Source organism: Anopheles funestus, chromosome X (assembly GCF_943734845.2).
Source record: "Anopheles funestus chromosome X, idAnoFuneDA-416_04, whole genome shotgun sequence".
Classification (NCBI taxonomy): domain Eukaryota; kingdom Metazoa; phylum Arthropoda; class Insecta; order Diptera; family Culicidae; genus Anopheles; species Anopheles funestus.
Window position 1 is genome coordinate 9,599,082 of NC_064597.1, and position 26,259 is coordinate 9,625,340.

The 26,259-nt window shown below is 43.2% G+C and overlaps 1 protein-coding gene across 6 annotated transcripts in view; it reads left to right on the forward strand.

Moving 5' to 3' along the window:
- Nucleotides 1-26,259, forward strand: part of LOC125770330 (RYamide receptor) — a 98,861-nt gene that overhangs the window by 26,449 nt on the left and 46,153 nt on the right. For all 6 annotated transcript variants that reach the window (XM_049439794.1, XM_049439784.1, XM_049439803.1 and 3 more), the window contains 3 exons: nt 2,503-3,445; nt 3,615-3,728; nt 5,040-5,238. In XM_049439794.1, the coding sequence (XP_049295751.1) occupies nt 2,754-3,445; nt 3,615-3,728; nt 5,040-5,238 (1,005 nt within the window). In that variant the 5' untranslated portion in view covers nt 2,503-2,753. The remainder of the gene's footprint in view (nt 1-2,502; nt 3,446-3,614; nt 3,729-5,039; nt 5,239-26,259) is intronic.

A 26,259-nucleotide genomic window follows, 5' to 3' on the forward strand; every position in this document is an offset into this window, starting at 1 on the left:
GTCTAAAAATAATTTGAATCTGAATAACGGAAAAATGTATTTTTGTTGCAGTCCTCCGGTACCGGATGTCATTAAACAGCCGATAATGATCGGTTCCTGTCGCTCGTAACTGGGAGCAATTGATAGGAGGGAAACAAATTGCTACTACCCAGAAACCCAATAGAAATTCGGGTGGAAATGGTTTCGTTCTTGGAAACATTTAAATTCCAGCTTCCCATTCGCAGCGCTGACATTGTGCCGATAGGCACTTACACAGAATTCCCTTCAAGAATTCGATTCCGAAAGGAGGGGAAGAAAAATTTCTTCACATTTTTTTACTGCCATTTGATTGCAAAATATAAATCGCAAAAGAAGGTAGGAGAAAGCAAAACAAAAAAATTTTTTTTTTGAAAAACGTTAACATCCACGACAGCACTGACAGCTGGCTCGTCTATTTATATATGCTTCATTGAGAACGTTCCGATACCGGGGGGGATGGAAACTTCATTTCCTCCAAAAATGGTGGCATAGCTTTTTTCTCGACCTCAACAGCAGCAAAACCGCGCACTATTTGCCGCATCTCGCCCATCGAAACGCGAGACAGCTTGAAGTAAGGCAGCAGCCCTATTGCGGTATGACTGACGAATGCACCGCAAGTGCGCTCTCGATGAAGCTGCCTCCTGTGGTGATTGCTGCTGCTGTTGTTTGTATGTGTATGTATATTTTAATGGTAGTACCGAAGTGTGAGAGTGGGCTGAAATCTAGTCGATCGTAAATAAATCAAACCAACCTTGAGCGTCTTCTTCGGGCATAACTTCAAAGGAGTTGTTGTTTTTTTTTTGGTTGTTGTACGACTTCATCGCATATTTAACAGACGCGTCACTGTTGAACATTTTACGCTGCGCAGAAAAAAAAAGGAAAACACCAATTTCAAACGAATCGCGCTTGTTTGTGTGTGTGTTTCTGCCTTGATGTGACGCAACGTTCTGGTTGAGGCGAGGTAAGCGTGTGATCGGAGAAACAATCGAAAGTATCGCGATGCCTTCGGCATTTGGCTTCTTTCGCGGGAAAAGGGATGCGTGTATGCCACTTGGTGTATGCCGTTGAAGCTAACCAAGAATTCTTCAACGCCCGTTTTTGGTGCGCTTCGGTTGAGGAGTTCCTGTTCGCTTCCGGGTTAATGCGAATAGTTCTATGGGAGGTAACGTGGAATGTCGTCTAATATTGGTTGACGGAAGCTTGATAAATTTGCTGACAAGCATTTGTTTCCCAGCCTCTTTTTCCCCCACGCAATCGAACCCTTCGCCCGTGGTGTGTACTTTTCCTATAGTTGATTGCTGCGCTGTGCGCTGGAGTTGCGGACAGTCAAGGTAAATAAGACGTTAGGCTGTGGGCAAAAAAGACCAGAAGACTTCCAGAACTGCTGGAAGAAATTCATCAAGAAATCCAGCCACATTACTGGATACTGACGGGCTTACTGTTTACTGTTGGTGTGAATCAGTTCCGGAAACACCCGGAAGCACATAACTTTAATATCAGCTTCCTTATTGTGAGTTGGAAGTGGTGGACAGAAACACCGAACTAGGTAAACACGCCACAAGCGAGGAACGAAAACCGATCAGCAAAACTCCCCCTGAACGTACTACTAATCGTGCCGCTTTTCGGATATTTCCTTTGTATGTGGCGGAATGTGTATTGACGTCCAAAAAAAAACTTAACACTCACTTTTAGCAGAAGCATGATTATGGGGCCGTCGTCCTGCTGCGTGATTGAATCGACACGATATGGGGCACCGGGTAGCTAGTGAATTGTCGTGGTTGAGCTGTTGTACAGGGAAACAAAAACCTCCCAACAAAAAAAAAAAAAAAAAAAAAAAGAAAACCCCCCAAGCTAGGTCAAACACGCTTTATCGATTGTGTACATGGTGGCGCCTGTACGTAAGCGGATGCGAGATTAGGAACCTTTGGCGAAACTGTGTGAGTGAAGGCAAATCAAAATTTTGGTCACCGTGTAACCGACATGGTGATGGACAAAAGGGTCCCCCCTGCCGGAAGATAAAAGGCGTCACACGGCCAAAGCGAAGCGGCGAAGCATCCTGGACGTCCTCTATAATGTATACCACCAGCAGCAAAACATGATGGCAGGCCTCGCTCGCTCATTATTCTCCCTCGGCGATAACATTCATCTTCACCGTGACAACTCACGCACATCAACGGACCAAGGGTCCGGGTCAAAACAACTTTGCTCCCCATGTCAGGAAGGTTAATTATCTGCTAATAGCTATTCTGTTCTTCTCCTCCACCGGCAACTCATCTGCCGATTTGTTGTTGTTGTTTTTTGTTGGGGAGGGGCGAGTTGGGTGAATTAACGACTCAACTATGAAAAAACAAAGATCTTCAAATGCTATTACTGGTGGCTGAGTTTATATATCTCAACTGTTGTTTTCGTTTCGACTTCGTATCGTAATGTGAAAATGTATTTTTTTTCTTCTCTCTTCCATACTGACGATCCATCTTCATCCAGCGCCAGCAGTGAAGCGGTATAGTTTGGGCGAAACAGCTCGTCTAAAGTGTAAGTGAGCGAGTGACATCTTTAATGTGATGATGATGGAAATGATTTAGAAATAATCTACTGAAGTCGTGGGTTTTTGGTCTGAAACCTTTGGAAACGGGGGATTTTTTTTGTTGGATTGCCGACGCCCTTTGTGTAACGCGCTTCTTCTGGATTATTGGCATTAAATATTGGAAGTGAAGAGATCGCTCTATCGCCGAACCATGATATCACAGGCGATTCAGTATGCGGATTACTTCGCACGTTCGATGCGTAACGACTCCACGGTACCGGGCGGTGGCGTATACTCAGGTGGTAACGCGACAGCCGTTAGTGGTGTAACGGGTAACGCATCCAGTACTGGAACGGCGACCGGTACCGATCTGTTCGATATGTATGCCCGCAACTATCCGTACGTGTCGTCTACGGAGGAGCAGAACTACATCGAGCAGCTGAGCGAAGGCCTGCGCAACCAGTCGTCCGGTAATCGTAGCTACGGTGGTTATGATTATGGGCTGGAACCGATGCCACTGCCCGAGTGCAGTAACGCCTACTCAGCCGGTCCGTACTTTCAGCTGACCAGCTACTTCCTGTACATTACCATCTTCGTGACGGCGGTCATCGGTAACTCGATCGTGCTGTTTATCGTCCAGTCGAACCCGCGGATGCGCACCGTTACGAACTTCTTCATCACCAACCTGGCGGTCGGTGATCTGATGATGACGCTGTTCTGCGTACCGTTCACCTTTATCTCACTGTTCGTGCTGCAGTACTGGCCGTTCGGGCTTGCGATGTGCCGGTTGGTGAACTACACGCAGGCCGTATCGGTGCTGGTCAGTGCTTACACACTGGTCGCGATCAGTGGCGATCGTTACATTGCGATTATGTGGCCATTAAGGCCACGCATCACCAAGACGTAAGTATACCACATCCACAACTCAAGAAGAAAGAGAAAAACAATGCTTTTGTTATGAAAATTGCATACTTTTAGGCGCTTTTTGCTGTGTGTAGTTGGTTTTTTCTTCTTCTAGCTCGATAAGAGGCGTAGTAGAGCAGAGATTAATCGGGTTTTATCTTTCCTACAGTTGCTCCAAGTGCTTAATCGGTATCGTTTGGATCATCGCACTGATTACGGCCGTCCCGATCGCCATCTTTTCGACGCTCTATTTTCCCACCGATTGGCATGTGCAGTGTAACGTGTAAGTATATTTATCTAAATCTAGAATATGAATGCAATTTAAGTTTCGCTCTTCTGTATGCAACCAAGTGCTGTTCGCAATGTTATGGTGGTTAACCAGCTTTGTACGCTAGATCGCACATATGAATAATTCTACAGCACCATAGGTCCATAGGTCGCGCGGGGGGTTTTTTGGGGATGTGATTTTCGTGTTAGGTTTTTTTTGTTTGGATTTCGTTTTCGCTCGCGCACACCGCACCCGTATTCTGGCACCGTGCAATTAGCATATGAATGAAACCTCATCTGCATAACATTTTGCATCCTATACCGCATGGGTCGTGCGGCCAAGCATCTAGTTCAACGATCTGAATAAACAAACTTTGTCGAATATTGCCGCCATCCAGGCGCAAGCTGCGATGGCAAATGGTCGCATGGGTTATTATCAATTTGTGCAACGGTACAAGCTACAAGTTAGCGGGTATGCGTTTGGAAACAAAGGCATTACCATACCAATTAACATCCAGTGCAGTGGTTTGGCGATGCACACATCGATGCGAATGTCCACCGACGAATCGACATTATCGCGGTGTGGCGTATGTGCTGTCCGAAGTTAATAAGTCTTCTTGCCAGCCAACATGTCAAGGTGGTCCACTCACTGTGGGAGGTTTTTTCTCCTTCCTTCTCCACCGTACTATAAATCCAATATGTCGTGGAAGCTTCCAAAAAAAAAAAAAGAAAAAAAGTCTAGCAGAGGATGATTTTATTGTCCTGATGTACCGCTGATTATGGTGGTTTTCATGAACATGGGAAAGGATTGCTTTCGCCTCCCCCCCCCCCCCCCGGTGATGATGGTGACATGGTGAGTGTTTTAGGCTGTCATAATTGGACCGGTACACGCGCGAGTTGGATAACGGTGCGTGTCCAAGAGAATGGTGTTATCATCTGTATTTATTTTGTTCCTCTTATTGGAGGATAGGATGTCTCGATGTCTCGGATGCCCGTTGGACTGGCTGTGGGAAACATTAGAATTACATTAGGATTAGGCAATTGTTCGTACGGCAAGCGTCCATAAACCTGCCCAGCAAAAGGCTTGTGAGCTTTTTCGGGGCACCGAGAGTTCAGTATGTTCCCTCTCGAAGGACGTGTGGTCCCTTGGAGGATTCCATGTTCAAACTTTCGTACCGTTGTTGATACACATCCAGCCATCGTCTAACTGCAATAAAATGACCACTCAGCGGCTCTCAGCCTGTACCTGGTTTTGTACCCCCCCTTTTTTTGCTTTACCCCTTTTCCCTCGTTTTCATCCTTTTTTTTCCCCCCCTCCATTCTTCAGACCAATCTGTGCGGAAAAATGGCCCTCACCGGAGCAGGACGACTACTACACAATAGCGCTGCTGACCACCCAGTTCATCGTGCCGCTGGTCGTGCTGATCTTCACCTACACGCGTATCGCGATTGTCGTATGGGGCAAACGGCCACCGGGCGAGGCCGAAAACTCGCGCGACCAACGGATGGCAAAATCGAAGCGTAAGGTAAGTGATTTTGGGGCGAATTTCAATTTTTTTTTGTGCGCCTAAAGGTAGGCTATCGGTGGTGCGTTGCTAGACTTGTAGCGAAATCGTTGCTGCAGCTTAAGCGCTCCCTGCCTCGATATCGATTGGGCAATAGATCCCTTAATTAATTTTTACGACCCTTGGTCCGATGGTGGCGATGGTCTCGTGCTGTGGATTGAAACGGTTTCACCCAATGCACGGGACGTCCATTTATTGACCGATGATATTCGAGGAAAATCAACGTTGAGCGACTTCGATTTTTGTGTATTTTTCTTTCCTTTGTTTTAACATCTTAATTCTTTCTGTAGCAAAAATTCCAGCAATACTAATGCCGGAAGATTAATGTTGATTTCCATAAAAAAGAGGGGGAGAGAAAAAAACATCACTCTATTAGAGGAAAAGAGTGAGAACAGAGCGATTCGATTCGCTTCTCATTCCAATGCGAATCGGGTTCGGATGTTGTACTTACATAAATTACCGTATGATACCGGTTTTTCCCGAAACACTTTGCACACCCAGAACACGCGCATATCACCGCATTGGTGCACGAAAGCACCATTACACTGGGATACGATTTAATGTCTTATTTCATTACACTTGAAGCGCTCAATTAAATTCACCCGCTACCGCGCGTGGCCTTCACTTTGAGGGGAAAAGAAAATCAGAGCAAAAAACACATTCGGGGATGGTGGTTTTTTCTCGTTCTTAGTTTCTCTTTTCCACATGGGCAATAATACACTCAATAGCATCACCGCACGCTCGGATGAATTTGGCTGGTTTCGGATGATTGTTTATGTTTCTGTGTAAACATTTTCTCGCCCTTCTCGTAGAAAGCAAAAAAAAAGAAAAAAGAAAAAAAAAAGGTTGCTTACATTGCACCATCTCGACGGTGGTCCATCCAGATGCATATGGGAAAAGGAGAAATAGTGTAACCAAAAAAAAAAGTGGGTCAACATTTGCTGATGTATAATAGCCGCGACCGTATGAAGGTTGCGGCCATTATTGAAGGGCATGAAAATATATTTCTCACCCTATTGTACACAACGGATACGGGGGCGTGTAGCTGATAAACGATAATGAATGAAATTAAAATAAAAAAAAAACGTTTCATTGAAAAAATCATTTCCACACACTGTGGAAGTGTGGAAGCGTACTGTTAACTTTAATTTTCCACAGAAGAATAGAGAATAATGAAGTCTACCCAGTCTTCCGTTCGGCGTGTGGCTTTTGTGTTTGCGCAACCTCATCTCGCACCCAGAAGTGACTTTCGGAAATGAGTATATAATAATCCTACTCCCGGTTGATCGAAAAATCAAGCAGACAGAAAATTTGGAGTGTTTTGTGTTGCGGATTGCATACCTTTAGGGGCAGAACGGGTTTTTGCGATATTTTACTTACTAAATGTAAAATTTAAAAAAAAAACTTCTTTTTCATGTTTATACTTATCGGTTAGATAGAGCAATTTTCTTATTTTTATAGCAACATTGAGCTACTAAACATCTGACTAAGGTAGTAGGATATAAGATTAGTCGATGGATGTAGGCAATCTTCTGCTCCTGTCATACGAGTTGTATAGGGGGGAAGAAAAAAAATAAGAAAATAATATTTGCCAAAAAAAACACACACACATATCTTCCGTTTTCTGTTTTCATGCCCTTTCTTCCCCAAATCGCAAGCTTTCTTTCTCGGGACAGGAAAAGTACGGCATAAAACATCTTTCGAGTGGTATTACGGGAATGGTAAATTATGTTACTTCCAACAGCAAAAAGAGAAAAAAAAAGAGCATATGAACTCGCCGCAACCATCCGCACCATCAGCAGACATGCAAGCGCGCGTGAGGCGTGGTAAAACCTCGGCTTAAACCCATTAATCACACTCACACCTTTTTTTGGTTGTTGTTACACGGGGGGGCAAAATTTCCCGTAAGCGGCTTACCGATGCTTGATCCTTTTGCTACCGGGAGCGATTTCACCTGTACGAGAACATTTCCATGTCCACCTGTGTATGTATGTATTTTTCTATTCTTTTGTATCTTTTGTTGCACGGCGTAAGGGATACCGGTGCCCCCTCCCCCGACGGTATACGGTTATTAGGGTTCCTTTACTAATGTGCGACATCGCGTTGAATTCTCGCACTTCGACTTGGGGATGATCCGACACCCAGGAGAGTGTGAGTGTGTGAGAAAAAGAGAGGGATAAGGGGTATAAGGATGTTGTCAAAATAAGGAACCTTATTTGTGGCCCATTCGACCCATTCCATTGCCACCCCATGGACGTGTGCCGTACAGCATGACGATGCTATAATACGCTCGAAAAACCGACTTTTTGCGAGCAACACTGTGTATGATGGAGTGCACACGTATGCTTTGCCATTTTTCTTTCTTCCCTCGTGAAGTTTTTTTCTTTCTTGCTAAGGAACTTCATTCATTAATGGCCTTCTTACGGCATAATTCAATGACACTTGGGGAGCGTAGTATATTATAGCAAACTGTCATTTCGGTGTTTGCGTGTGTCGCCTTCCCGGAAGGCTATTCTAACAGGGAAAGTGTTTATGGTTTTCGAATTTTATATCGATGAAAGTTTCACTACCGACAATGAAGCGAAAAAAGGAAAGCGAAAATACATTAAATTTAATTTAACGAAATTCCAAGTAGCATCGGCACCAAAAAAAAAACATTAGCATGCCGCGAGTTGGCGCGAAAGTTGGTTTATTATATTTTTGTTTTTCTTTTACGGCGGGTTCACATAAAATTTGTGACAGAAAGATAAACGAAAAATAGTTCACCTCACCATCAGGGGTGGGTTCATTGAGCGGTTCAAAAGTTTTCCTGCACGGATGGACAAACAAACAAAAACTCGGAACGTGGTCCTTTTGCTTGAGTTCCGACACCAGAACCTCCTCCTCCTCCTTCCGCGTTTTCAGAATTGGGAAAAGAGAATTTAAATTAATTTTCAATAATTCGGCAAGAGGATGAGGGGTAGCAAAGCGGCAAGAATAAAGAAGAAATTTCCTCGTCTTGTTATGTACGCCCGGCCAAAACAAGGGACATGAAAACCTTCTGTCTATTATTGTCCTTCTTTTCCGACTTTTCTCCTTCCCCTCCTCCCCCCTTCTCACTTCAGTTCGATATTTTTGTTTTCTTCGATTTTGATCCATATTTTTATCACCGGGAAGAGGTCACAAAAGGCAACCGCCCCGTTCCACAGGAGACGATAAAATAGCAGGAAGTGTAGACAAGTCGTTTGCCAATGCGAGGCACGAACGCAACCAAATGTCAAGCTCGTGGCTTCTGCTTTTCCTGGTTTCGTGAGAAAATTATACACCTTGAAAGAGGATATTATTCCCCCACTCACTCCACATCTCCCCCCCCCCCCTCCCAACACGTGCACATGTGTGCAAATATGTTTGGAATGAACAAAAGAGTAGACAAAAAATAATAGAAGCCAATCACCATTATATCATAGCGCAAATGAACCTTTATGATATAATGAAAGAAAAAAATGATTCCTCTTAAGTTAAACGGTAGGAAAAGCCATGGAAACCCTTAATATAATGGTTTTCCTCGCAAAATTGCTGAATTTTTACTGACTTTGCTATAATTTTTATTTCACTCCTAAAAGTATGCATTTCGCATTACAAAACCGATTAATGTCACTCAAGGACCTTCTTATGGTATGTTTTTTTTTTTTTGCTTTCGCAGCTTATTATTCAGGTTCAGGCCAAAATGTCACTTGGGGTGTCCTTTTAACCTTTAACAGGGGAGGTGTTTTCCTTTTTTTGGGGCGACCGACCGTGGACTATTTGTGTTTTCTGATCAGCAAAACTCGAAACGGGAATTGTTTATTAAATTTCTATGTTAATGATTTTTGTTCGCTGTCACCAAAGTGGAAGGGCAAAACATGGTAACTTTCCTAGCAATGGAAAGAAAACCGAGGGGACGGAGGATTGATAGCGATACATCGATGCGAGGGTGGGTTTTTTTTGGTTCATTGTGTTTTTGTTTATTCTTTTTTTATGTTTGTAATTTTTGGGAAATTCGTTCGAGTTTTTTTTCCCGTTTTTTCCTTCCCATATCTCACACGTACGTAGAAGGAGGGTTGACGAAAGGATGCTTTTCGGTGGCGAAGCAAGTACCATTCGAGCGTATTCGATGGTTTTCCGTGTTTTTTCTCCGCTTGCCGGTGGGGTTTAATGTTCAAAAATTCCGATATCACGTTACGAGCGTCTCGAGTGTGTAAGTGAATTTTAAGGCAAGAACAACGACACGAGAAAGAAGAAAAAAAAAACACAGAAACAAGCAAAGATAGGAGGAAGCCAGTGAATGTTATGGGGGAAAAATTGAAGAACATGGTTAGCAATGGCAAGCTACTAGCCCGGTTCGGAAGGATAATCCGAAAACGGAAGCTGTGGAAAAACGTGTGCTGCTGATGGCGAACGGAAAAACGTGAAATTTTTGGCGATATTTGGGGGAAACGAGGGCATGATGGGAAGGGAGAGTGAAGTGAGCTTTTGTTGACAATGGCACACAAAGTGGTTTAGTGGATAGAAGCAAAAATAAGAAGAGAGAGAGAGAGAGAGAGAGAATGCGAAAATTCAAAATGTCACCCATCAGATACCAAAAATAAAAAAAAACCATTGACCAAATGGTGGAAAATCGCTTTTGGTCCAGAAATAGCTCAACACTCACATGGCCTCTAGTGCCATGTGTTCAACCTTTTCTTTTGCTTTTTTTCTTAAAAGAAAAAAGGCGCTTCAGTTTATTGATGGACCAGCATATGGGAGCTGATGGTTGGACAGTAATGTGTGCTGCACAATTGGCTTTCCCATCCCAGCGGGTTGGGCTTTCCTTCGAACTCGACGATTTGACCAATTTTCCAGACTTTTTTTTTCGTTCTTTCCCTCCCTCCGGCTTTATGTTTCTTTTGCTGACATACGGTGTGCATTTGGCAGCATCAGTATGTAGCAGAACCGGGCCGGGAAAGTGTTTCCATTCTTTCCGATGAAATCCCGTTTTGCTTTAAACGGACCAAATGATGTTTTCCACCTTCTTTTTTTTCTTTTTGCCTTTTTTTATATTTGCTACAGAACGAATTGAGCAAAACGGGGTGTAAATTCAACTGATGAAAATCATCCCTACTACACCCACGGTAATCTTCATCCCTTTAAGCGAAAGCCAATCGTCGGGGGTGATTATGGGGAATTTTATTTGATTTTTTCATCACCCTTTTACGAGGAAAAAAAAACGGACGTCGGTACGATTAGTGTGAGACAGCAAGTAAAGCTTCCATTAAATTGGTGTGCACTGGTGCAATGCTCTTTTACGCCTTGGCTCAAAGTCACCGCGGCTTGGGTGGGATAAAAAATGGTACGCGTTCGGGAAAATTCGTACATGCTGAAGGAAATTAGCGCTCAAGCAAAAAACAAAGGAGGAAAAGAGGAAAATCGTAACATTTTCCCATCAAAAGTCGAAATCCTCACAAAATCGAGCGCTTACGAGTAAGTCGCGAGGAAAATAGAACCAGCTTGTGGAGACTTATTCTTATGGTCAGCTTTGGTGCTTATGCTTCCTTTACCGTTGCAGGGGTTTTCATGCAGATTTTTAAAAAAAGTATTATTTACCATATTAAAGTTTGTTTTATGATAAAATGAAATGCTATAACATTTTAAAAATGCGTTAAAAGTGATCAATCGGCTAAAGTCTGAAATAAGGACCCCCCTCTCACAGGAAAAACTTGGTGCAAAAATGAACCTTTTGAAATTTTCAAATTTTTATAATTTATTTATTTTTTTCTGTTTTTTTATTCTTTTTTCAATTTAAAGCATTATTTGAGTGAAAAGAAACTTATATGAACCAATTGGCATTAAAATAAATCAATTTAATTTTTTTTGCAAAATTTCTCAAAAATATCGTAAGGGGTAAGCCTTATGAAATTTTCGAGTGAAAATTTTTTGAAATTTTTTTTTCGATTTTTTATTGTTTTTTTAGTTTAAAGCATTATTTGAGTGAAAAGAAACATATTGCAAGAAATTCCCATTAAAATATATCACATTTTTCAATATTGTTAAATTGTTCAGAAACAGGGTAAGGAACTTGGTTCCCTGAATAACTTCTGGCACAGACATCTGACGGTATGGCCGTCCAAGAAGAAAATGTAGCCATTGGTGCCATCTATCGACCACAAGTTAAAGATTGGCGATCCGTTGGATACCGACCGAGTTATAGGCAAAAGTTGGTGCAAAAATGAGAAAAATTTTACATTTTCTCAAACAGGGTAAGGAACTTGGTTCCCTGAATAACTTCTGGCACAGACATCTGAGGGCATGGCCGTCCAAGAAGAAAATGTAGCCATTGATGCCATCTATCGACCACAGGTTAAAGATTGGCGATCCGTTGGATACCGACCGAGTTATAGGCAAAATTTGGTGCAAAAATGACCCTTAGTCAATTTTAATTTTTTTGTTTTTTTTTGATTTTTGCATTATTTTTCACTCTTTTTTTTATTTCAATCATTATTTGAGTGAAAAGAAACTCATTGCAACCCATTGGCATCAAAATAAAACAATTTATTTATTTTTGCAAAATTTCCCAAAAAAATCGTAAGGGGTAAGCCTTATGAAATTTTCGAGTTGAAAATTTTTTTAAATTTTTTTCTGATTTTTTGCTTTTTTTTTAATTTAAAGCATTATTTGAGTGAAAAGAAACTTATTGCAACAAATTCGCATTAAAATTTATCACATTTATATATTTTGCTGAGTTTCAGAAAAAATGAGGAAAATTTTACATTTTCTTAAACAGGGTATAGAACTTGGTTTCTCGATTAATAAATCATTTTTCACTATGTAAAAACCTCCTTACAATGTATTTGTAGTAAAAAAAAAATCAAATTCAGTTCACATTGCATAGCCTCCGTACCACCCTGTACGAAAAATTGACACGCAGATGAGTGACCGTGAGAGGGGAGGTCCTTATTTCAGACTTTAGCCCAATCTTCATCATAAATGGTTTGAAATTGTTTTTTGTCTAAATAAGCTGAAAAACCCTGCAAGAAAACCTTTTTTCCTTCCAACACCTATTAAATGAACATCCGCTTCATGTAACACGACTTTGTGTGTGTGATTGTTTGTTTTTTTTCCCCATCTTGTTGTTGTTTAGAGCTTCTTAATCGATTTTTTCGTGCATCCTTTTGCCTTTTTGTTTAGTGGAACAATTTTCACCCCACCCCCCGCCGTACTTGCGATACCGGATGTCGCACTAAAGGTCGTTATGTATCAAATAGAAGGCAAGGCAAAAAAAAAGAAGAAGGAAAAAAAACGTCCATCGGGCCCATAATTTTAATAATCTCACGGCCGGGCATGCTTTCGCTACCCCATTAGCTACCAGACTACTACTAGGACGTCCCCGTTTTTTTCTGCATGCGGGTGTGTAAAAACAAACAAGAATATTTCCAATTTTTGCCTCCCCTTACAAACGTGGTCCCCAGGTTTTTGGTTGTTGTCGGTCCAATTACCCCGAAAGGGACCGAGATTGGTTTGTCAGGGCGAACGTTCGCCCGGGTTGGGTCCATCGGGTTTGGGGATTTTTTTTCTCTATTTCGTGGAATCGAAGGAATGAAGAAAAAGGCTTTAAAATATGGGTACGATGAGATCTGGTGCGGTGTGTGCACCGAACGGGAAAGTTATTGGAAGTAATTACTTTTTAACCAAATTGTTCGGTTTTCTCCTCAAGAAGTTGTGCACTGATGGATAGACGAGTTCGTGTTGTTCGTGTATCCCGTTTTTGTTGGAGGTTGGTTTTAACTGAGTTGTCCAATCTGTGCAGAAAATCTATACAAAAGAAGAGAGAGAGAGGAATAGACGCTTAGCAAATTTAAAACAGCTGCAACAGACGCTCACATCAATTGGATTCCACTTGATTAGAGCGAATGGTGACGGTTTTTCCCTTTTTTGGGAATGTACGCCTCCCGCATGCGGGTGGGCAAATCGTGATAAACGGGGGTTGATATCCAGCAAAGCCCGAAGACGGTGGGCAAGGTAAAATTGTTTCCCTACCGATGGACATTCATTTTCATCTATCGATTACATAAATCCGTGCATTAGTACCGAACGATTGAAGCGCGCGCGTTCGTCCGTGTGCCGTGTTTTGTGTCCAGGCAAACATCTTTCACTTCGCCTACGCTATACCCGGGCGCTGCTAAAAATCTACCTTTCGCGGCGTATAAATGGCGGACGATGAGGAGTGGAGTCCGTGCCCCTAAAGCGTGTTCGAGTGAATGTACCGTCCATAAGGCTATCATCACTATTCTCGGTTTTGGATCATGTTTGCCCATGGATGAGTACGATGGCGGTGGCTTTTTTTTTCCCCGCGTCGAGTATCGTTTTACATCCCGAAGGGAGGAGAATGAATAGAAGGAGGAGGAGGTAGAGGGGAAAAAACGATCATTTGTGCAAATAATCAGCCACTTACGATTGGTCACGCTACATTGTGACTTTGGCAGCAACTCCACGTTAAGAGGATGACTTCTGAGCTGAAGAAAAGCTGAAGAAAAGCTGAAGAAGCAGATATTGTTGCATGTTCATTAGGAAGAGTACGTTGAAGGGATGGGAAAGTTTTGAAATGTAATCAGTTGTGTTAGAGTTAGCAACACCGCGCGAGTTAAGTAGAATGATGAATAATCTCCTGTGCGCCTGAAATTAGGCAAAACGCACACCAAAAGTGGGTTTGCGTTTGGTTGGGCGAACCTTACCTAACAAAGGGTGAAGAACTGAGGAGAAAACACGCTTACTCATAACATACTATCATGCTGCTAATACCACCGTACCATCAGCAGATCGTGATTACCGACACCCAGTCCATCTTGCTCCGGACAACTCCTCTCCTGCCGTCGCCCTGAAGATATGCGGCACAGCTGCAACGAACACCACGGACCAAACAATCACGAGCTAGGTTCATGTTCAAGTATGCCGTTAGCACATAACTTGTTCCTGCTCACTTTTCCGCGAGTGTTGGGTTCGGGAAAATTTCGGACACATTCGATAGTTGTTGCCGTACGGCAGAAGCGCACATCTCCGCTATTCGCGCTGCGCATGGAATGCTCGCGACACGTTTGGAAGATTCGAAAGCTAAGCACATCAGAGGTGCATTACCGTACGGGCTATTGAACCGCAATCGTTACGTAAGGTGCTGTGAGGGAAAGTACACATTTTATTAGTATTCAATTTTTGAGAAGGGTCTTAGGTAGTGTCGATGCCGAGTGGACATCACCTTTGGAGTTAAATCTTGTTTTGAGCGATAGGAATTTTGTGGAATGTAAAAAAAACTTCAAGAATTCGCAAAGACACCCAAATTAGCAATACCCGCAAGGTTTTCCTAAGCTAACGAAGGAGTTAATTGATTTGAAGTGTACTCCACACTGATTTCTGGAAACTTTTCCTCCGGTACTGAGGGCTGGATCTTCGCTTCCGGATGAAAGAATTTGTACTATTGCTCGTTATTTTTGCACCGACAAAAACCCGAATTCCAACACGCACTGCGCTAATGATATGAAACACAAGTTGAGTGCGACAAACACAACAGCCAAACCTTCAAAAATACCCTCAAAATAAAAGGCAGCAAGGAGAGCAAAGCCAGTGCGATAAAGCAAAACTAGTCCTGAACGCTCGTTGAGCATCGAATTGGTTTTGTGTTGGGTGCGTTGTTGGGCGTCTTCATAAATCATTGAAATTTTAATAAGATGGCTTATGTCGACCGGGACGCATCCGACCGAGCGGCTAGCTGGTGCTCGAACACTCTTGCGTCAATCCAGTGTTCCGCGTCACCTGCCAGTCCATCCATCATTCAATCGGGTACGTTCCCTGGTGTCCTAGACGAACGGGTTGTTTGTGCGGACACACCGTATCTATCGTTCGAACGCAAAGAGGACCCTTTATCCAGATGGTCACCCGTCCCACCCCCACTTCCCTCCCCCCTCAATATGAGTTACTGTTGCTCACCGAAGTGTAGCAAACGTAACGAACATAATCAAATCAGAAATTAATGGTCCCCGGAGAGTGCGAGACAAAGAGGGAAAGAACTTTTCGTCAAGGGCACCCTTTTAAGATGTTTTTGGAGGGGGGGTTTATTATGCCGCTCGCTTCCCTTTTTTTTGGTCGTTGCTGTAGGAGAAAGGTGTTGATCCTTCCATCTTAAAAGGAGACACCCAAAAAAAAAAAAACAACACCAGTCGGCCACTTATACCGTTGGAAGGCATGAGACGGCGTGCAGACGACGAACCTGTTTGTCGCGGTTCATTTGTCTGGTGTCGCAAAAAGGGCACCAAAACGCGTAGGCATGAAGATTAACTCTACCAAATCAACCCCCCCACCCGGCCCCCCAACGGATCCCGGGGAGTTTGGATTATAAATGCGCACGGAAGGGAAGAAAAATTGACTTCCACCGTTTTTAAAAGCCTTTTCCTTTACCGTTGCCGTTACGTTGCGTTACCAGTAGGGGGAGTATAGAGAAGAAGGAAAAAAAAACAAAAACGAGAAAAAAGCAAAGTTTGTCTAGCTGAAGAGGCGCTGGGCTTGGGTTTTTGAAGGTATGATTAATGAATCTCGTTTGCAGGGTTGGTATAAATGTCAAAATTTGGAACACTCTTACAGGTATGCAATCGAGAAATATTTTACACGACGTATCGCACGTGTGGCACCAGAAGGCGAGATGTTATAGCATTGGGCGGACGAGCGTACACTTCATCAATCAAAAGCTTACCCCTTAAAATGTATAGGGATTGGTATCGGGTACCTGAACCACTTCTCGCATTGCCGTTTATCATTGCCACTGGCATTGATTGGTGACGTTAATTAAGCGTTACTATCATACCGGTGTTCCCCCCAACCCGTTACGCATTCATGCACACGTAACGCACGTTCAGGCTGGCAACACTGCACAGGCGGGTTTGAAGAAACCCGCTCAAAAACCACAAGCACGTACCACTTGAGGTTTAGCTGATGGGCTAATGCGATTGAAATCTCTTACCTATCTTATTGACCCTTCTAGAGATGGGGGCCATCAACTCTATTGTGGAGGGATTATATTGGAGTATCAACTCACTGATGAGCTATTTAACTCATGAGGGAATATCAACTCACTCAAGAGTTATTTAGATCACTTAGGAATTGGTTTGTGAAATGATTCTCCGCAGAGACTAAGAGCTCACTGATGAGTGATTCAGTGAATCATTCACGAGCTATTTAACTCATTCAGTAGTTGGTGTGTGACTTGAATCTTTCCGGAGGCTATCAGCTCACTGATGAGCTATTTAATTCATGAGGGAATGTCAACTCACTCAGGAGTTTGATTCTGAATTGAATCTTCGCAGAGACTAACAGCTCACGGAAGAGTGATTCAGTTAATCATTCACGAGTTATTTAACTCGCTCAGGAGTTGATGTGTGACTTGAATCTTCGCGGAGGCTATCAACTCACTGATGATCTACTTAACTCATGAGGGCATATCAACTCACTTAGGAGCTATTTAGCTCACTCAGGAGTTGGTTTGTAAATTGAATTTTCGCAGAGGCTAACAACTCACTGGTGAGTGATTCAGTGAATTATTCACGAGTTATTTAACTCACTCAGGAGTTGGTGTGTGATTTGAATCTTTCCGGAGGCTATCAACTCACTGATGAGCTTTTTAACTCATGAGGGAATATCAACTCACTCAGGAGTTTTTTAACTCACTCAGGAGTTGATTTGTGAATTGAATCTTCGCAGAGACTAACAGCTCACTGGTGAGTGATTTAGTGTATCATTCAAGAGTTATTTAACTCACTCAGGAGTTGGTGTGTGATTTGAATCTTTCCGGAGGCTATCAACTCACTGATGAGCTATTTAATTCATGAGGGAATGTCAACTCACTCAGGAGTTATTTAGCTCACTCAGGAGTTTGATTCTGAATTGAATCTTCGCAGAGACTAACAACACACTGGTGAGTGAATCAGTGAATTATTCACGAGTTATTTAACTCACTCAGGAGTTGGTGTGTGACTTGAATCTTCTCACTGATCAGTGTATCATAGAATCATTCAACTCGTAAATCATTCACAAGTTATTTAACTCATGAGCTTCATGAAGAATTGAATTAACTCACTCCCACAGCTAAGATTTAATTCACTCATCCATTCGGAATCGGTATGCACATCACTACAACCTTGAAAAGCGTTTGCTCCATTCGCCACGATTTAATAGTTCCGTGCGGTTAAAGTTCTGCATTCCGATAAATGGGGAAATTCTGAAATTATAGTTGAAGTTAGTACGGCGAATGCAGCACTTCAATTACCTCACCGTAGTTGTGGACGTGTCGGTTTTGGCAATAAAGCACACATACACACGCGCACACACACACATACAGGAACAGTTTACCACAAATCTGCCCACAGCAGCTCGGCTGCTTGCTAGACGTACACTGAGCATACAGAAGCGACCGGTCCTAACCCTAACCTCACATTTTGCTACAATGCACATACCACTGATCGGTTTTGCGGTGTCGTTGAATTTTCGTTTCGCCGTTTTTCCACTCCTCTCGTGTTGTTTTGCTTTTGGGTTTTACCTGATGTCTTGGCGTCTTGGTGAATCTGCTCACCCAAGTGCCGCACGTTCCACCACAGACCACTTTCTCCGGTGTCCATCACCATCAGCTACTGCACCGCCATTTTGCGTAATCACGGGAAGGTTTTGCAGGCCTTGGGAGTGTGGAAGCATTATGTTTGCTAACTTATCGTTAGCCCCGGTGTGCATCTTAGATCTGTTTTCTTGCTCTATTCCTTCCAGCATAATTTTCCATCCCCCCAAAAACCATCTTCCATTGTGAGGTGTTTCGATGGTTTCCAATGTTTGCCCTAATGTCGTTAGCAGGCCTGGGGTTTTTTTGTTTTTGCTTTTCGGTTGCTTCTGAACTATCTTCCACCTGGGTCTGGTTGGCGTTTGTTGGTAGTTTCGCAGTATTTACAGTTTTAACCCGGGAGTACCGTGACTTCTTGGAGGCTAAAGGTTTTTGCCACAGACGGCTAAAAACCGGCAGCTAGCTGCATATCGGCATCATCTTCGGGAAGGTTTTTTTTTGCTTAGATAATAGAAGATGCATCTTCGCCAAGTTGCGTGAGCAACCTCACACTGCCGCCGAGAATACGCGCAAAATGGGGAGTTTGGGAGACCCCGATTCATATCTTTGCCTGGCGTGCAAATCTCTTCATTGCGCTCGAAACCTTCCATGCGGTTAGGTACCGCAATTTATCACGTGCATCATGGCAACACACGCTGACTTACACTATTTTAGCTGATCAGTATCTTGTCGTGCGAAACGAGTTTTTAACCCGACTTGACTGGAATGCGTTTGAACTTTTTCTCTTCTTTTTGACACAATTGCGGCACACCCACACGCGGTGGATGGTGGATGATTGGTTTAATTTGCTAGATAAGAACGTTCGATTTGTGCATAATGCAAAATGTTACCAGTTTTAGGGCACGCAAAACTGGTATCGTTTTTTTTTTCGTTGGGAGGAAAAGGTACACAGATAATAGAGTCTTCTATATATATATTTACCGATGCGAACCTTTCCCATGGTAAGTGTGAATAGATTAATCTGACAATCAGATCTCTGTTGGAAGCGGGTACCTTCACTTGTACCCGGACCATTTGTCTGGACGGCTTGTGTCGAAATTCCGGTAAAATTCCAAGTCATCCCAAAACGTGGCAAATAGGTGTTTATTTCACGTTACTTCATCACCGGGCAGGGCATCATCTGTATCGATGGTTATGGTGTGATAAAATAGTCGGCCCAGTTATATAAGTTTTTGGGTTAAAGTTGTGCTCCCTATACACTTTTGTCCTTTTTTTCTTCGTCTTTCTACGGCAAGTAGCAAAATGCTAGGGCTCATTTCCATCTCTAGCAGCAAAAAAAAACATGGCGCTTATCAGTGACAGCTCAACAGCCAAATCCTCTCAAGCACGCTCCCACGCCTAAATGTAGGCAATCTCTTGGTGCGTTATGTCTAAAAATGGTATCGCATCGCAAACACCCAATAATGGTCCAATAACCGTTTGAGTTTTCGCACTCAATAATGCTAATTAGGTGCCGTTTTTGGTCCGTCGGTGGTTCCTCGTGTTTTTTTTTGTTGTTGGTAGAACTGGGTACACCCAGTTATGCGTCTGTGATACGCTAGAATAAGAAGGTTTGTTTCGTTGGGGGGCAAAAGTGGAAGTGTGCGGGTTGAACAAACTAATCCAAGTCCTTGTCGAAAAACACGGCACAACTTGGCGGTGCCTTTTGACACCATGCGAAAAGGGCGCCTCTTTCCAGCAGCGAAAAAGGGGGAACCTTTACCTTAGCCAAGCTGTTATTTATTTCGAAAATCCTCCATTCCGACCGAACGGGTCCGGTTCGTTCGTGTATCTATTGTCCGATTCGTACCAGAGCTTTCGAGATGTGTCTAACGTTTCTAATAAAAGTTTATCGACACCTACTCGCCAGCTTAGTTTGCTGGCGAAAGAAGAAACAAAAAATGAACCCCAAAGTTGGTAGGGGATATAAGGGTAAATGTTGTAACGCTTCTTATCGACTTGCGTGAAGTGCAGCTGGTACATTTAGCCGACCCCGAACGAAGAAAGGAAAAATTTTGTCCACCCAGTCGATCCGGTTGGAAATGGGAGGGGTAGGAGGGGTAGTTCGAGGTGGAATTGGTAACTGACCCTCCATTCCAGCTCAGTAATAACCTAAACGGCATCATCATCATGGCCGTACCCGCTCGGTACATTATCGCACGCTCCATTCAATTTAAAAGCGTGAAAGTAAATCTCAATACCATAGCACACGATGACATGACCTAAGCCGCTGGAAGGCACCGCACTACCTTCTTCTTTCTCCCCCCCCCCTCCCCCCCCCCCTCTTTCCTCCCCCTGTTTCTATCGGGTATGTCTTCCGGGGTTTATTCCATATTGTTTGGTCTGGTCTCGAGCTGGATCAACGGTTACCGTGCGGTACGAAACATTGTTTCGCCGTCGGTTTTGTGCGCTCAACGGTCACCACCCGCTGGCAGTTGGGGATCACCAGCCACTATCCGCCATTGTTCGGTGCGTGCGCGAGTTCTCGGCTCGGACTTTCTCGGTCCACTGGTCTAACAAAACGCGTGTGTCCCACGCGCCTACAAATTTTCCCCCTCACCGCTTCATGCTAGACGACAGGGGCACTGGGTGTATTGGAACCGGTGGCCCGGGTAAATGGGGTGTAATTTATTTTAAAACGTATACAAGTGCGTGACCTGGAGGCCCGCCTAAAACCTCACGTCAGCACACTCTGCCACACAAAACGGCGTGACATTACTGGGTGGTTTGGGAAGCAAACATGCGTTCGGGGTTGGGTACGCCCTCCCCTCCTCCTCCCTCTCCCCCCCAGGATACAGGTGGGCAATGGTTTTATTGGACAAATTTTTTAAATTAACTTAAATGCCCGCGCGGAACCCTCGTACCGTACCTAACTGGCCCATACTTCGATGCAATGATTTACCACCGGGGCAGAAATTGTGGAAAAGTTAATAAAAACCGAATGATGGTCATCTTCACCAATTTCCTCACCACCTTCCCTCAATGCGAACCATCTGTCTGTCGCACGGTTGCATGCAAAACCAACGTCGGTAGCGCAAAAATATCATAAACTTCCCCGTCTCGGGGAGAAAAAAAATTAGCATCATAAAATGTGATTCCGTTTAGCGTCTTTTTTTGTTGCTTTTTCCCTCCCCCCTCCCACAGGGGAGGTAGGCGTGAAGAAGTACACTCACGCTTAGAACCGGGCATACGTTTAATAATTACACAACGAGAAGGCGGAATTAATATCCGAGTGCCGATCGGCACCGAAACCGAGAGTTTGGTTTACATATTTAAAATAAACGGTTGATGTTTGTGGGAATGAAATGAGTCGTTGCTTAATTAATTGTTGCTGCAGTTAAAAACTCGCTTGTCTTTGTGGTTTGTGTTTTTATTACACCTTTTGGAGCAATATTTTTAATTGCGTATACGTGTAAATTTCAAATTACTTTTACAGGTGGCTTTTTAATAGTAGTTAATGTTAATAACTGGAGGAAGTTTTTGTTTTTGTTTTAATGGAATTTTTAATGCTTTGAAATTCAGAATTTTTAATGGTGTGAAAGAATTTCTTTGTTCCCAATACGTTCGTCGCTTACTTAAAAGTGTATAACAGTATAGCATAACAGATTATTATCTCAGTGTCTAGATTTGTTTTCTTTCAAGTTTGGTTTATTATGCTTCTAAAAGCTTATCACTACTCGTTTTCTCTATCAACTTTTACTTTTATCCGAAGTATTAATTCGGTATTAATTTCGGTATAACAGTACAGTATAACAGAGTATTATCGCAGTTTCTAGATTTGTTTTCTTCCAAGTTTGGATTCTTTTACTTCTGAAGGCTTATCTCTTCTCATTTTCTCTATCAACTATTACTTTTATCCGAAGTATTAATTCGGTATTAATTTCGGTATAACAGTACAGTATAACAGAGTAATATCGCAGTGTCTAGATTTGTTTTCTTCCAAGTTTGGATTCTTTTACTTCTGAAGGCTTATCTCTTCTCATTTTCTCTATCAACTTTTACTTTTATCCGAAGTATTAATTCGGTATTAATTTCGGTATAACAGTACAGTATAACAGAGTATTATCGCAGTTTCTAGATTTGTTTTCTTTCAAGTTTGGTTTCTTTTACTTCTGAAGGCATATCTCTTCTCATTTTCTCTATCAACTTTTACTTTTATCCGAATTACTCCGTATTAAATTCGGTATAACAGTAAACATTGTACAAATAATTCTAATTTGAGTTCCCTTTTTGTGACAAGAATAATCAAAGGACAAATCAAATATGTAAATAAACACTGTTATTGTCTAAATTGTTTAATTACTAAATGAAAAAGAAACGAATTCATTTTCTTTGTTGCTAGTCAACGTGAATCCGCGAGTCCACCTTTAAAGGAATATAAGCAACATAAAAAAAGAAGCGTTCGACGGTAGGTAATTGGCAAAGCAAACACTTGACGCGTAAAGTTGCTACTCAAAAGGCCATTTATAAAATTATGTACATCATGTCATGCTAATATTCACCTTTTTGCATCAGGCAGTCAGTTTATGTGGATGTTTTTTTTTATTATTATTTTTGCGCCCAATGTCGTCCTTTACGATCGACCTTGACAGGCGCAATGTTTGTAACGCAACTCACTGCACTCCCCGTACTGCCAGGGACCTTTTTTGGGGGGGGGGAGGTTGACAATTCCGTGTTGTCATCGCGAGGGTCACTGAAGCGGGCGAAGATGCTGGAGGGCGCAACAAAAAAGAAGAAGAAAAAAATGGACAAATAATAACTGATCGCAATGTTGGCCCGGTCTCCGTTCGGACAATTTGGGCCGAACCTTCCATAGCCGTTTTGGGAAGGACGGAGACCACTGATGTAATCAATACGAGCTCATCGACGATACGATCTTAGGCGAAGCGGTCGTAAGCGTAAGCAAGTGAAAGGCGAACCGCTTTGCCGAGTAGTTCATCTTCTCACCAGTCCAAGTGTACTGAGTTGGGGCTACTTGAAAACCCACCACCCGGCCCCGGGTAGAAACAACAGTCACTCCACGTCACTAGTGTTGAGGCGCTCGGGAAACTCGTCCACGCTGGCTCGTCCCCCTTTGGTCCAGCGCGTTGGGATCAAACGACGAAATAGAAGGCAAAAAAAACCAGATGAAGATGATGAATGATGTTCCCCGGTTGAGGTGGATTATGTAAATCTCGAAACAGTTTCGGGCGCACGCGTGTTAACAGAGGGCGCCAGCAAATAACCTACCACATCTCCCGAGTAAGGTGCGATCACGACGCTCCGAGTGTTAGCCTATCAGGTACTCCAGGTTTGGAGATTAATTGATCCGGGTTTCGGGTTTTTGGGGGTTTTTTTCTGAAGAATGCCTGGATTACTGCGGCGCTATTGATTGATAACTAACTGTCCCGCGCACAGTGGTACGGTCTATAATGTTAGCTACTTGCAGAGTAGGAGTGGAGTACACCTTTGTTAGGTTATGACATCACTAATGCCATTACCGGTTGTTACCGGTAGGGGGCGTCCCATGATCGATCTCACGGATAACGGATGAAGCAGTGCAATGAATGTTCTCCTCTTCTCCCTTTCCTTCTCTCTCCTCTTCCCCTCTCCTCTTTTCCCAAGGAAAGGGTGTTGTTTTTTGGATATGTATTTCACCGTAACGGTAACGCTCATTTGTATGGTTTCCGAACTTCAGGCTGATTAGCTTTGCATTCTTGCATGGAATCGATCAGACGAGAAAAGCCCCTTCCGAACCGTGCATGCGTACCATATTTTCTTGTTTTTGGTTTTATCTCAAATATGTGTGTGTGTGTTGGTAATCGGATGCTTCCGGCTTCATCGTTTGGTGCGCTGTGAATGTTTGTCGCCTCCGGGCAATATAAAGTGAACGTTTTAGCGCGCCAATATAAAGCCGCCTAATTTCGTTCGCTTCCCTAATCACGTCGCTCAAAATCATACATAACAGTTTATGTGTGTGTGTGTCTGTGTTTTCTCTGATACATATTATGTTGTCCCTTTGTGCTTGGTGTTGGGCCCCTCCGGGGGTCGCCCCTGGTGACGGTGGTCAAGATGGTGGACCTGCCTGCCAACGCCAACTGTGTGTGCTCGTTGCACACTAATAAAGCTTCCGGTTACTAATGGGAAATTAATCATTTCGCTTCCCTCCGAAATTGGCTACCGTGCTACGGTGCCACTGGGTGTTTGATGTACAACCTCCGCAAACCACCCAGTCCCACCCCCAAAACACCTTCCCCTGGGTCACGTGTCGCCGAGCGTGCCTCTGACCTCCTCCTCCGGGAATCTTTGGTTTCCTTTTTTGTTTTGCCACCTTTCGTTACGCGCGGCTACCGTCGGCTGTGGAAGTGGTTCATCGAACACCAACACCTTTTTTTATGATTTGCCACGGCTAAAATGAGCTGCAGGAAAACACAAAACTCATGCAAACAAAATGAAATGAAAAACTGTAAGAAGAGAGAGAGAGAGAGAGATAGAGAGTGAAAGAAAGACATAAAAAAGCACTGAATGAAAAGCCACAAATTGCGAATCCAGCAACTTGGGCCTGGGTTTGTTGTTTTTTTTTTCGTTTTTCGTTTTTATTACCACGCCGAATCATAAGCGCTTCATAAGCGTTCCGGAATGACTAAAACAAAACAAAACAACCAAAAAAAAAAGCTCCACCTGAAAATGAAGACATGATGTGTAGTTTTTACTTGTGACTCTCTCTCTCTCCCTCTTGCCCCATCTCCCTCACCCTTAGCAGCAGTGGGTTAGTATATAATCTCACATTTTTCGCGTTTCCGCTGTCCGCCCCCCCTCTTCCCCTTCACCAATTTCACCTATCAGCTGGCTTTATTTCCATCAGAAAATGTTCATTTAATGAAGCTGAACGCTTAAGAACGTGAAGGTGGCGTTCGTGCGTGTGTATTACAGCGGCTTCTTGGATTCGGCCTCCCCTGTTAATGGTTCCGCTCAAATGTTGCGTTACCGCACCGCATAACCAAGGGTGCAGGGGTTTTCGGATGAATTTGCCACGTCATCTCACCGAAAGGTATCTTAGTTCCTTTTTTAGCATGACACCGTTTAACTCGGATGAAGTGATAGGTTAGCAGCCTTTACCCATAACAATGAGTAAATATTTGTAGACGTTTGCTCGGTTCGCTCAATTAAAATGCGCGGGAGGTTAAGCGACGAACCTTCCGCTTTGGTATGACTTTCTTTTATTTATAGCACAATGACTTACTGAACATTTTTCATTTGTCTATTTATGTAATTCTCTCCCTCTTCTTGGCTTTTAACGACCTTACAGGTCACGCCGGCAATTTCTAGCTTACTAGACTTATTTTTACCACATAGCCGGATAGTCAGTCTTTGCTACGAGGGGACGGTCCGGATGGGATTTGAACCCGGTCCGGCCGTGTGGACTGGCGCCGTTTATCACATGCACCATCGGGCCGCCCCTATGTGTATTTATGTAATTAAATATCGTAAATAAATTTTTTTTTATAGTTTTTTTCTGTTAATTGAAAAAAAAAATAATTAAAATTCAAATTTAGTATGAAAACCCCTGTAAAACCCGTGTAAAGCGCAGTGTAAACCCCGAAACTGATATGAATAAACTGTTCGGTACGTTTAACCTTCGAATGAGGTACCTTTCTATCATTCTCTTCCTGTTCTCCACAAATAGACAGCAGCAAAAAAACACACATACACTCACCAAAGTGTTGAACAGCCGTGATGGTTCGAAGCTTTGGCTGTAGTTACCGGTGCCGGAAAATTCCAACCGTCTCCCCCCCCCCCCCCCCCCCCCCGGGGAAAACTTTAATTCAAAAAAGCCATGGTAACGTGTCCATAGCGCGGGATGAGAATTGGATAAGGTAGAGGCGAGGAACGTTTTGTCTAACAGCCGTCAAGTGAAATGTGCGTCAGAACCGTTACGCACCTGCAAAACCCCAATACCTGGTCGGTGCTACATCTAATAAAGATGCACAAAAATACACACCAAAGAAGCAGCAAAAGTGTTATCTTTTGCTACAGTAATTTGTTGTCAGTCAAAAGCAAAGCAACAAAACAACCAAAAAAAAAACAGAAAGGGATTTTGTTTCAGTTCCCTGCACGTCACTCTGTCAGTGGATTAGAGAAGACCATTGCAAAATTTTGTGGCAGGTTAACCTTTCCGTTCGTTACCGTCCATGTTGAGCTGGACATGGTTTTTGGTTTGTCCGAATGATTATGATATTTCATTTAGCGCTTCTTAGTAATTATTACTAGAAAGTACCGGAGCACTGCTTAGTTTCTCATTAACGAAGCAGCAGCCCCAGCAGTTAGAACTGCTGTTACTAGTAAAGTGTAAGCCACCCGGTTTTTCCCCGGTTCTGCTT